Here is a 12,362-nt window from a genome sequence, read left to right as displayed (position 1 = left end):
TTCCTTCTCATCTCCAAAGGTTGCTGGCTGGTGGTCTGTGCTTCTTGTGGCTATGTTGTTCAGCCCTACTCTCTCTGAATCTCTTTCTTTCTCAAGAATGTTTCCTATTTTATAGGACTCCAGAAACTAATCAAGACCCACCCAAATGGGTGGAGACATACCTCTACCTAATCCAGTTTAACAACTACTCTTAATTAAATCACACCTCCAGGGAGACGATCTAATTACAGTTTCAAACATACAGTACTGAATAGGGATTAGAAGAAATGGCTGCCTTTACAAAATGGAATTTGGATTAAAACATGGCTTTTCTAGGGTACATACATCATTTCAAACCAGCACAATATGTTTGTAAGGCTTATAGTGAAGAGAATTAACATAGTATACTCTAAAACGGAATTAGACTAAAACCAATGTTTCAAATGTTTTACAGTATGAAGAATATGGCTGATTTTTTAAAGTAAAGGGTATCTATAATAATAATGCCTAATACTTAATGAGTACTTTTTATATCATAGGCATTACTAAAAGCAAGAGCTCTGGATTTGATCATGAGTGTAAATTCCAGCTTTGTCATTTATCAGCAAATGGCAAAGACAATATGATACTTATAATTATAGGGTCTATACTCACTACACAAGATGTTACTCTTCAGAAGAGATATCCATTTTCATCTGGGTGTTTTCGTTAATAGAGGAAGATAATTCAGTTAGCCCTCCAGGATTCATGGGCTTTTGCACTTAGAGAGATGGATTTTTACTGAAGTACCGTGACTAGGTATTTTTAGGAACATGGATTATGCTTCATCCTCTATGGGATCTATTGCTTTTCCTCTTTAGTCTTTAATTCCATGTTCTAACCAGCTGAGCAACTGCTTCTGAATTAATATGTGTGCAAATCATAAAGTAATAAACTTAGCCTTCTATGGAACACCTAAGGTAATGTAGTTCATTTCCATTCATTCATGCATTCATACATTTACTCAACAGACATTTGTTAGACCTTCAGTTTGCTAGATAGTGCCTGGGCTTTAGAAATACAAACAAGAAAAAGAATGCTTTCCTGCATTCCAGGCCCCCGAGGCAGTGGGAGAGTGAACGACATATAAATAACTGCAAAATATTGAGATTAAGTATAAATAATTCAGAGTACTACATGCTGAGCGCTGTGGGTACACCAAGACAGGGGCTTAAGAAGGCCTACACAGGTGGTGACATGAGCAACAGGAAGGAGGAAGCGCTTTCATTGTGTACACGGAAGGGCCAGTCCAGTAAAGCAAACAGTAGAAGTAGAAGCCTCAAAGTTCTGAGAGCATGGGGCTGAAAAGTACAGTGTACCCCTGGCAGTCTAAAGGGAGAAGGAAGCCTCAATGTGGAGGGCAGCTGTGAGTGACAGATGGTGATTTGGCTTCTGTCTGAACCCCTTTGGTGACAACCACACTGCTCACAAGTAGCCCAGCCTATGTAGGGCAGTGTTGGTTCCTACGAATATTTCTGGCTGAAAAAGTACTTAAATATAATTCAGGCTATGACATAAAATTAAAATAATTTTCTAATTTAGAAAGCAAAATGGCAGTGAAGATCCAAGATTAGGGTATTAAAAATATATTTTGGTAGATGATGGAAAGTTTGAATAGGACAGATCAGTAGTACCATTGTCAAAAAGATTGTGATTCCCAATTGAACACCTTTTTTATTTTTTCATAAATTTCCAAAGGGAAAAAAGTAAGAATGTGTTTCCTCCGTTTAACAAGCAGAAGAACAAAAAATTCTGATTAGTGTAATTCAAGCAATGTTCTTTATTTTATTAAAATAAGTTCTATGAATAATGAGTTTATATATATATATATATATGTTTTTGTTTTTTTTTTTTGTTTTTTTTTTACATGGACAGGCACCGGGAATCGAACCCGGGTCCTCGGGCATGGCAGGCAAGCACTCTTACCTGCTGAGCCACCGTGGCCCACCCGAGTTTATATATTTTATTATCATAAAGTTTGATTGAACTGATTATAAGGTAATAACCTTACTGTTTACAACTATTTAAACTATTTGCAACCTGTTTTAAAATTTACCTTTTTTTTTTTAAGATATTTAACAGATTTTGAACCAATTCAGTGCATGGGTCGTGGTGGATTTGGAGTTGTCTTTGAAGCTAGAAACAAAGTAGATGACTGCAATTATGCCATCAAAAGGATCCGTCTCCCCAATAGGTAAGGAATGTAACTTTCAGTAAGTTTGGAATTAGGACTCTACACTCTAATCTCATGGGCAATATGTCATCCTTACTTAAAGTTAGTCAGTCTTTAATTATCTCTATTTATTGAAAAGCTATACTCTATTGACACTATAGAAGACATAGTTTCTGTTCTTTAGAATCCTAAGGTTCTGAGGGTGGGAGTTGTCTTTTGGGTCAGCAACTGGCGGTGCGGGTACCGCTACCGGGAAGTATGGGACATTTCTTCCTTTACAGTTCCTAAGAGGGAAGTCACTTACCAGAGTGTGTAGATTCTTTATCCAGAGCTCAAGCCTTCTGACTCTTGGGCACAGCAAGATCTGAACTTCCAGATCTCTCTCCTCATGCTCTCCTCTGAGTCGACCTGCACTGACTAGGAGTGAATTAACAGTTGCTCCAACATGAACTGGAAGGTTCTTGATCATGTGCCCCTGTTGCTGTATATCTTGGCAGCAAAAACATTAATACTCTGCCTGGCATTTGCTGGAGTCAAAATATACCAGAGGAAAAGATTGGAAGCAAAACTACAAAGCCTGGAGGCTGAAAAGAAGAAGCAATCAGAGAAGAAAGATAACTAAAGGGAAATCAAAGGTACCAGAGACTTTGCAAATACAAACTGTACACTGAGTTAGGGCAGGCAGTCAGTGGATGTAAAGGTTTGGAGAATCCCTGGTTGCTTGGGTGTAAAGAACTGTCCCCGCTGTCCTCTGAAGGGGAGAAGCTCATTTAAGGGTAAGCTTGTACACATCCTGATCCTTGCACCTGGCCTGTTGAGGAACTCCCACCTGTCTTCCTTCCTCCTCCCTCTGCTGCTGAGCCAGTCCCAAGGTCCATGGGGGAGTAGTCCCTACCTTGTACTCCGTTATCAGGAGCAGATTCTTAACAAATATTAAGTTGTAGGACTCTTTGAGAGACTAAAAGAAGCTGGGAATCTTCTCCCTAGACAAGCATATGCATTAGAAACACATAAAATTGTGCATGGTGTTTCAGGCATGGGTGAAAAGGAAGGACTGGAGGGTGACAGGATTTGAAGCCCTTGCCTGTACCTGCAGTTAAAAACCCATGTCTTGGAAGATGGCGGCTTAGTAAGACGTGTGGGTCTTAGTTCCTCCTCCAGAAAAGCAACTAAAGAAACAGAAACAATACGAAACAGCTCCCGGAGCCACGACAGAGACCAAAAAGACAGCGTACCCCATTCTGGGGCGGCTGAATGGGCGGGGGGGGCGTCCGCTGCGGTGGGATGCCCGGGGGGCGTGCGTTTTCCCGGCCGGGGCGGCTGGCGACTGGGGTCCCCTCTGCGCACGTGGCTCCCCGGTCTGGCTGGGGGCGTTGGATGGCGGGGCCCTCCCGTCACGCTTGGCGTCTTGGGCCGGCTGGGCAGTTTGGACCGGCACTCCCCCAAGCCGCGGCGGCCGGCAACCCCGCCTCCACGCGAGGTTTCCCGGCCAACTGCGAGATTCGGATTGGTGAGTTAAAGGAGCCACAGCATCTTTTACTGGTGGGCCCTGCAGACAGACGAGTGCCATGAGCGCCACCTACTGGGCAGGAAAAGAAAAACAGAGCCCAGAGATTTCACAGAAAAACCTTTCAACCAGCTGGGTCCCACACCCAGAGAAATCTGATCAAATGCCCAGACACCAACAGAAAATAATGGATGATGCTCAGAAAATTGAAGATATGGCCCAGTCAAAGGAACAAACCGATAGTTCAAATGAGATACAGGAGCTGAGACAACTCATACTGAATATACGAACAGAAATGGAAAAACTCTTCAAAAACCAAATCAATAAATTGAGGGAGGACATGAAGAAGACATGGGCTGAACAAAAAGAAGAAATAGAAAAACTGAAAAAACAAATCAGAGAACTTATGGGAGTGAAGGACAAAGAAGAAAAAATGGAAAAAACAATGGATACCTACAATGGTAGATCTAAAGAGACAGAAGCTACAATTAGTGAACTGGAGGATGGAACATCTGAATTCCAAAAAGAAACAGAAACTATAGGGAAAAGAATGGAAAAACTTGAGCAGGGGATCAGGGAACTGAATGACAATATGAAGCGCACAAATATACGTGTTGTGGGTGTCCCAGAAGGAGAAGAGAAGGGAAAAGGAGGAGAAAAACTAATGGAAGAAATTATCACTGAAAATTTCCCAACTCTTATGAAAGACCTAAATTTACAGATCCAAGAAGTGCAGCGCACCCCAAAGAGAATAGACCCAAATAGGCGTTCTCCAAGACACTTACTAGTTAGAATGTCAGAGGTCAAAGAGAAAGAGAGGATCTTGAAAGCAGCGAGAGAAAAACAATCTGTCACATACAAGGGAAACCCAATAAGACTATGTGTAGATTTCTCAGCAGAAACCATGGAAGCTAGAAGACAGTGGGATGATATATTTAAATTACTAAAAGAGAAAAACTGCCAACCAAGACTCCTATATCCAGCAAAATTGTCCTTCAAAAATGAAGGAGAAATTAAAACATTTATAGACAAAAAGTCACTGAGAGAATTTGTGACCAAGAGACCAGCTCTGCAAGAAATACTAAAGGGAGCACTAGAGTCAGATACGAAAAGACAGAAGAGAGAGGTATGGAGTAAAGTGTAGAAAGAAGGAAAATCAGATATGATATATATAATACAAAAGCCAAAATGTTAGAGGAAAATATTATCCAAACAGTAATAACACTAAAAGTTAATGGACTGAATTTCCCAATCAAAAGACATAGAATGGCAGAATGGATTACGACCCAGCCATACCACTGCTAGGTATCTACTCAAAGGACTTAAGGGCAAAGACACAGACGGACATTTGCACACCAGTGTTTATAGCAGCATTATCTACAATTGCAAAGAGATGGAAACAGCCAAAATGTCCATCAACAGACGAGTGGCTAAACAAACTGTGGCGTATACCTACGATGGAATATTATGCAGCTTTAAGACAGACTAAACTTATGAAGCATGTAATAACATGGATGGACCTAGAGAACATTATGCTGAGTAAGTCTAGCCCAAAACTAAAGGACAAATACTGTATGGTCCCACTGATGTGAACCGACATTCGAGAATCAGCTTGGAATATATCATTGGTAACAGAGACCAGCAGGAGTTAGAAACAGGGTAAGATAATGGGTAATTGGAGCTGAAGGGATACAGACTGTGCAACAGGACTAGATACAAAAACTCAAAAATGGACAGCACAATAATACCTAAGTGTAATGTAACTAGGTTGGAACACTGAATGAAGCTGCACCTGAAATATGGTTTTTTTTTTGTTTGTTTGTGTGTTTGTATCTTTTGTTTTTGTTTTTTTCTTTTTCCTTTTTATATATATATATTTTTTATTAGTATTATTATTTTAATTCTCTTCTCTATATTAACATTCTATATCTTTTTCTGCTGTTTTGCTAGTTCTTTTCCTAAATCGATGCAAATGTACTAAGAAATGATGATCATACATCTATGTGATGATACTAAGAATTACTGAGTGCATGTGTAGAATGGAATGATTTCTAAATGTTGTGTTAATTTCTTTTCTTTTTTTGATTAATAAAAAAAATTAAAAAAAAAAAAAAAGAATCCTAAGGTTCTAAGTGCTACCAGAAAACCAGATGTCTAAAAATTGTGATCTTTTTAGATTGTAAATTCTATGAGTAATGTAGCATCTATTATAACTAAAGCCTTTAGTAAATGTACCCTTTAAAAATAATCTAAATTTTTTGTGGAAAATAAGGAAAAGTATTAAAACAAAAGCCATTTGTATTCCTTCTCTAGTAATAACCACTATTAACATTTTAGTGTGTTTCCTTTTGATATTTTCTGGCATAAATTTACATAACTGGTAGCACAGTTATCAATACTGTATAGTTTTGTATGTTGTTTTTCTTGCATCCTCAGCATTTTTCATTTAAAAGTATTTAATGGCTGGATAATAGTCAACTTATATGTATACTATATTTTGTGTTACTGTTTCTTATTATTAAACATTTAGCTTTCTAATTCATTACAATTAAAAATGATTTTGCACTGTTCCTCATTTATGTAAAATCTTGACCACTTATACTTTCTTAGTATAGATTCCTAGAGTGAAATTACAGTCTCACAACAGAACTTAGGATATTTAAGATGATGGGCTTTTGAAAGTACCTTCCATTCCATTAGGTGGAAAGCTTTTATTAATTCTTGATTAAATGTGCACTAATTGCTGTTATTCTTCTAATTGGTAGTTAAATGTTTTGTCCATCAGATAGGGACACAGGAATTTAAAGGTTTGGGTACTACAGCACTAATTCTTTTATTTTTGCATATGACTTTTTGAGTAGTTTAAATATTTGTATGTACAAGACACCACATAGTTTATAAAAAGTAAGCAAGGCTTCTGCCCTATAGAAGCCTATAGCACTGGGGCTTTTGTACATATACTCAAATAATTATAATGCAAGGAAGATTGTTATCCATGTCTTATCTTAGAAAATAGTTTCTCATAAAGAAGAGCAAATGCAGCCGAAGGCAGTCATGGAAGTAAATCTTTATGGAGGGGATGGTATTTGTACTGTGTGTTCAAGAGTAGCCAGTCCCTTGGTCTACAGATGAATGGGGGAGGGATGGCCAGGAACGTGAAATGGTCCTAGCAGGGGCTCTTGGCAAATTCTCTGATATGGCATGGAGAGTCATGTGCATTCCAGAAAAGGTAAAGTATAAGAATGGGAGAATACGGAAGAGAAAACAGAAGGTAGGTGGCAGGCACCTTAAATGTCAAGCAGAGGCGTTAGACTTTGTTTTGTGGGCAGTGGTTCTCTCAGCAGAAGGCAACCCCAGTGGTGTACAGCTGGCAAACACCTCGCCTGGGGGTCAGACGCAGGAATGTGAATTGAGATGTTTTTTCCAAAAGTTCAGTTCTGCAAGAGATTTTGGTACAGCAGCGGTGGGATGAAAAGAACTAGCTGATAAGATTTTGTAATTGAATGTGAACACCAGAGAGGTGAGAGAATTAAAAAACATCCTAGGATTCTTAAGCTGGGAGAGTAGGTGACATTAGCTACCAGAGCAAAGTGCAGAGTAAAAGGACAGAGGAGCTGACCTCTGGAAAGGGGAAGAAAATGCAACTCATACTTCCTTTTTCATTTAAGATCATGGGCACGTTCCCTAGAAGCGTGAGGTTAATGATGTCAGAAAAGCTGTGTAAGCAGAAGATAAAATCCAGGTGTTTTTCTAGTTAAACTTTATTGCCATGATGTGCAGCAGTTAGGCTTATAATAAATAAACAAGTAAACAGCCAACAAATGAACAGGATAGTGCAAGCCTTTTTCATTATAACATGTACCCTTTTGTGGTAGTTCTCCAGCCTCCTACGCTTTTGCGACTGCTGAGCTCTCTTTTTCAGAATATTTCACTAATCTGTTCCTCCTTCCATTGAATCTGTAGCAATTCATTTTAGTCAGCCGTGGAAGCCTTATTTGAATGAAGCAGTAGAGATGCTTGTAAAACTTATTTCCAGAAGGAAAAAAAAACATTAACATACTTGCATTTTTAAAAATACTGGACTTCCCAGAATTACGCCACTAAACCAACTCATCTATTTTTAATGTTGGATTCAATGGAGAATTTTAGTATTTTTCTGTTTTCTCTGTGATTGTTTCTGCTGATACGAAAACCTTCAATGTCTTCTTTTTTCTCTATTTCAGGGAACTGGCTCGGGAAAAGGTAATGCGAGAAGTTAAAGCTTTAGCCAAGCTTGAACACCCAGGAATTGTTAGATATTTCAATGCCTGGTTGGAAGCACCACCAGAGAAGTGGCAAGAAAAGATGGATGAAATTTGGTTAAAAGACGAAAGGTAACTTTGTTAGATGTAGACTTAAATACTAATACTTTTCTTTTAAGCTAGTGTTTTGCTTATGAAACAAAATATTTCTATAACTTCAGGGAATTTTTTTTCTTTTAAAGAAAATTAACAGATCTCTGTTTTCCATCATGTTTTGGAAAGTTCACTAGCCGCTTGTAGGGTGAAAAGTTGATTTAGTTTTGAGAACATGAGTTTTAAAAATTGTTAGTAGGGTGGCCTGCAAGACTCATCACAGACAACGTGGCTGCAGTGTCCGTGAGCCAGGCGAGTACTGCAGCATCTGTGACTGCAACGGCATGGCCTTATGCCGCAGGGGGACCTGGGCTTAGGACCTTCCTCCAGTTCCCCGGGGGGGTGGATCAGCAGCAAAAGTGGGAGCAGCAGAAGTAGAGGCTCCACTTGTCTCTCTCTTCCCTCTCAGCCTGAGCTGGGGGAGGCCCAGGAGTCTTGGTTGGCTGGAGGGTGTTCTGCTGCTTGAGAATGGGAATTCTCTCTACCAGAATATGGAGACTGCTCAATCACCAGGAGAACAAAGTTATCATTGTTTGGCTGGATAATGCAGGGAAAACTACCATCCTTTACCAGTTTTCTATGAATGAAGTTGTGCTTACATCCCCTGCGATAGGAAGTAACATAGAAAAGATAGTCATTAATAATATATTTTCCTAATGTGGGATATTGATGGCCAAGAATCTCTTCATTCTTCCTAGAACACTTAGTGTGCTAACACTGAGTTTGCAATAGTTGTTGTAGATAGTACAGACAGAGAACGGATTTCTGTAACTAGAAAAGAACTATATAAAATGTTAACACATGAGGACCTAAGAAAAGCTGGATTGTTGATTTTTGCTAATAAACAAGATGTTAAAGAATGTGTGACTCCAGCAGAAATCTCCCAGTTTTTGAAACTGATTTCTATTAAAGATCACCAGTTGTGTATCCAGGCATGTTGTGCTTGTACAAGCCAGGGATTGTGCCAAGGGCTTGAATGGATGATGACATGACTTAAGATTAGATACTCTCTGCTGGCCTCTTCTCATAGGTTTTATATAGATCGAATGCTGGACTTTTCCTGAAAGCTGCAAACATTAATGATCTAAGCACCGTTGATTAGTGGTTAGGAGTAATGAAGATTTTCTCATAAAAATGGGTGACGAATGGATGGACCTTGAGGACATTATGCTGAGTGAGATTAGCCAAAAACAAAAGGAAAAATACTACATGGTCTCACTGATGTGAACTGACATTCGTGAATAAACTTGGAATATTTCATTGGTAACAGAGACCATCAGGAGATAGAAATAGGGTAAGATATTGGGTAATTAGAGCTGAAGGTATACAGATTGTGCAACAGGACTGAATATAAAAACTCAAAAATAGACAGCACAATACTACCTAACTGTAATACAATTATGTTAAAACACTGAATGAAGCTGAATGTGAGAATGATAGAGGAAGGAGGGCTGGAGGCACAAATGAAATAAGAAAGATAGATGATAAAGATTGAGATGGTATAATCTAGGAATGCCTAGAATGTATAATGACAGTGACTAAATGTACAAATTTAAAAAATGTTTTTGCATGAGGAAGAACAAAGGAATGTCATTACTGCAGGGTGCTGAAAATAGATGGTAATTAATATTTTAAAATTTCAACTTAATGTGTGAAGCTAAAGCAAAAAATATTTATTTGGTCCAAAATTTATATTTTGACTAGTGCATTTCCTAATATAGCATATGTAGGTAGCATGATTGAACACCATAGGTACTTGGAACCTTGGATAGGACATGAGATTTTGTTGGTTTGTCCAGAGTGATGCCCCGATGAATCCCAGAGTGATTTGATCAGTGAGTGGAAAAGTATTTGCAAAGTCCCCTTTGGGGAATGGTGAGAACGGGGAGAAATTCAACTTCCCCAAGTTGAATTCTTGATATTCTCACAAGCAGTGTGGACAACCAAAGCTATAGGCTGAGCCCCCAGTCTTGGGGTTTGTTCATACAAAACTTAACCCCACAAAGGATAGGTCAAGCCTACTTAAAATTAGGCCTAAGAGTCACCCCCAAGAGAACCTCTTTTGTTGCTCAGATGAGGCCTCTCTCTCCAGCCAGTACAACAAGCATACTCACCACCCTCCCCCTGTTTGTGTGGTACATGACTCCCAGGGGTGCAGACCTTCCTGGCAACGTGGGACAGAAATCCTAGAATGAGCTGAGACTCAGCATTAAGGGATTGAGAAAAACCCTAGAATGAGCTGAGATTCAGCATCAAGGGATTGAGAAAACCTTCTCAACCAAAAGGGGAAAGAGTGAAATGAGACAAAGTGTCAATGGCTGAGAGATCCCAAACAGAGTCGAGAGGTTATCCTGGAGGTTATTCTTATGCATTAAGTAGATATCACCTTGTTAACCAAGATGTAATGGAGAGGCTGGAGGGAACTGCCTGAAAATGTAGAGCTGTGTTCCAGTAGCCATGTTTCTTGAAGATGATTGAATAATGCTATAGCTTTCACAGTGTGACTGTGTGATTGTGAAAACCTTGTGTCTGATGCTCCTTTTATCTACCTTGTCAACAGACGAGTAGAACATATGGAATAAAAATAAATAATAGGGGGAACAAATGTTAAAATAAATTTAGTTTGAAATGCTAGTGATCAATGAAAGGGAGGGGTAAAGGGTATGGTATGTATAAATTTTTTTTCTGTTTTCATTTTATTTCTTTTTCTGAATAGATGCAAATGTTCCAAGAAATGATTATGATGATGAATATGCAACTATGTGATGATATTGTGAATTACTGATTATATATGTAGAACGGAATGATCAAAATAGGAATGTTTGCATTTTCTTTGTGTTTTTTTGGTATTTAAAAAAATAAAATAAAAAAGTGGGTGAGGACAGAGATGATTGGAAGTGAGAGGTTTGCTTGAGATAGTGCTTGCTTTGAAAAACTTCACCTCCAGGATAGATGAGCTGCTTTTACTGGCTTCTCGATCTTGGAAGTCACCCATGTGAAACTTACTCTTGCAAAGGACAGGCTAAGCCTACTTAAAATTAGCCTAAGAGTCACCACCAGAGAACCTCTTTTGTGGCTCAGATGTGGCCTCTCTAAGCTGACACTGCAAGTAAATTCACTGCCCTCCCCCGCTATGTGGGACATGATTCCCAGGGGTATAAACCTCCCTGGCAATATGGGAGAGAAATCCCAGGATGAGATGGGACCTGGCATCAAGGAATTGAGAAAACCTTGACCAAAAGGGGGAAGAAAGAAATGAGACAAAATAAAATGTCAGTGGCTGAGAGATTTCAAACAGAGCCAAGAGATTATCCTAGAGGTTATTCTTATGCATCATGTAGATATCCCCTTTTTAGTTTATGGTATACTGGAGTGGCTGGAGGGAAGTACCTGAAACTGTAGACCTGTGTTCCAGTGGTCTTGTTTCTTGAAGATGATTATATAATGATACAGCTTTTACAGTGTGATTGTGAAAACTTTATGTCTGATAATCCTTTTTTTGCTTGAGAATGGACAGATGAGCAAAAAATATGGATTAAAAATAAACAAATAGTGGGGGAACAAAGGTTAAAATAAATTGGGTAGATGGAAATACTAGAGGCCAATGAGAGGGAGGGGTGAGGATTATGGTATGTTTGAGTTTTTTTCTTTTTTTTTTAATTTTTCTAGAATGATGTAAATGTTCAAAAAAAGATCGTGGTGATGAATACACAGCTATGTGATGATATTGTGAGCCATTGATTGTGCACCATGTGTAGAATGTTTGTATGTTTTATCAATAAAGATATTTTTCAAAAAAGACAAAGAAGCTGCTGTAAAAATTGAAAAAATTATTAGTAGATAGAGCTCTATGAATTGTAATTCATTAAGTCATTTATAGTGGCTTTTCTCAATATGAGTTATTGTCTACTTTTGTCTCCATTCTTTTGTTAAAAAAAATTAGTTTTTCTCTTAGTAGTTTACAGTTTACAACTTTTCAGTATTTTTAGACTGTTTGCAATTAAAAATATACAAATTTAGTTACCTTAAAGACCAAGGAAGATTATTTACTAAACAGCTGCGAGTTTTAGGACCCTGTTGTGGTTCAAGATCCCAGTGAGGATCCTTGTTATAGTAATATCATTACAGTTGCAACCAGTGGCAGAGCCAGGAAGTGCCAAGTGAGGCGCCTCTTGTCCTAGGCCCTGTCAGCTACTCCCTAGTTTTGACAGGAGCTTTGGAGCCATGGCCACCGAGGAGTCCTACCCTTGCTGTTCTTTCAGTCCTTTGT

General features: G+C 38.8%; 2 protein-coding genes and 1 pseudogene across 3 annotated transcripts in view; all 3 read left to right on the top strand.

Moving 5' to 3' along the window:
- Nucleotides 1-12,362, top strand: part of EIF2AK3 (eukaryotic translation initiation factor 2 alpha kinase 3) — a 99,312-nt gene that overhangs the window by 51,374 nt on the left and 35,576 nt on the right. For both annotated transcript variants that reach the window (XM_077134880.1, XM_077134881.1), the window contains 2 exons: nucleotides 2,090-2,212; nucleotides 7,922-8,071. In XM_077134880.1, coding sequence (XP_076990995.1) covers nucleotides 2,090-2,212; nucleotides 7,922-8,071 — 273 coding nt within the window. The remainder of the gene's footprint in view (nucleotides 1-2,089; nucleotides 2,213-7,921; nucleotides 8,072-12,362) is intronic.
- LOC143661331 (small integral membrane protein 11) lies at nucleotides 2,230-3,420 on the top strand. Its single transcript, XM_077134882.1, has one exon. It carries the CDS (start codon nucleotides 2,637-2,639, stop codon nucleotides 2,811-2,813), a length of 177 nt encoding a protein of 58 aa, XP_076990997.1. The 5' UTR covers nucleotides 2,230-2,636; the 3' UTR covers nucleotides 2,814-3,420.
- Nucleotides 8,108-11,900, top strand: LOC143661703 (ADP-ribosylation factor-like protein 5A pseudogene; annotated as a pseudogene).

This window comes from Tamandua tetradactyla, chromosome 17 (genome assembly GCF_023851605.1).
Source record: "Tamandua tetradactyla isolate mTamTet1 chromosome 17, mTamTet1.pri, whole genome shotgun sequence".
NCBI lineage: Eukaryota > Metazoa > Chordata > Mammalia > Pilosa > Myrmecophagidae > Tamandua > Tamandua tetradactyla.
This window is presented reverse-complemented; position numbering and strand designations above follow the sequence as displayed.

Coding starts and splice junctions, on each gene's coding strand:
- LOC143661331 (XM_077134882.1), top strand. CDS start 2,637: ATGAACTGGAAGGTTCTTGATCATGTGCCCCTGTTGCTGTATATCTTG.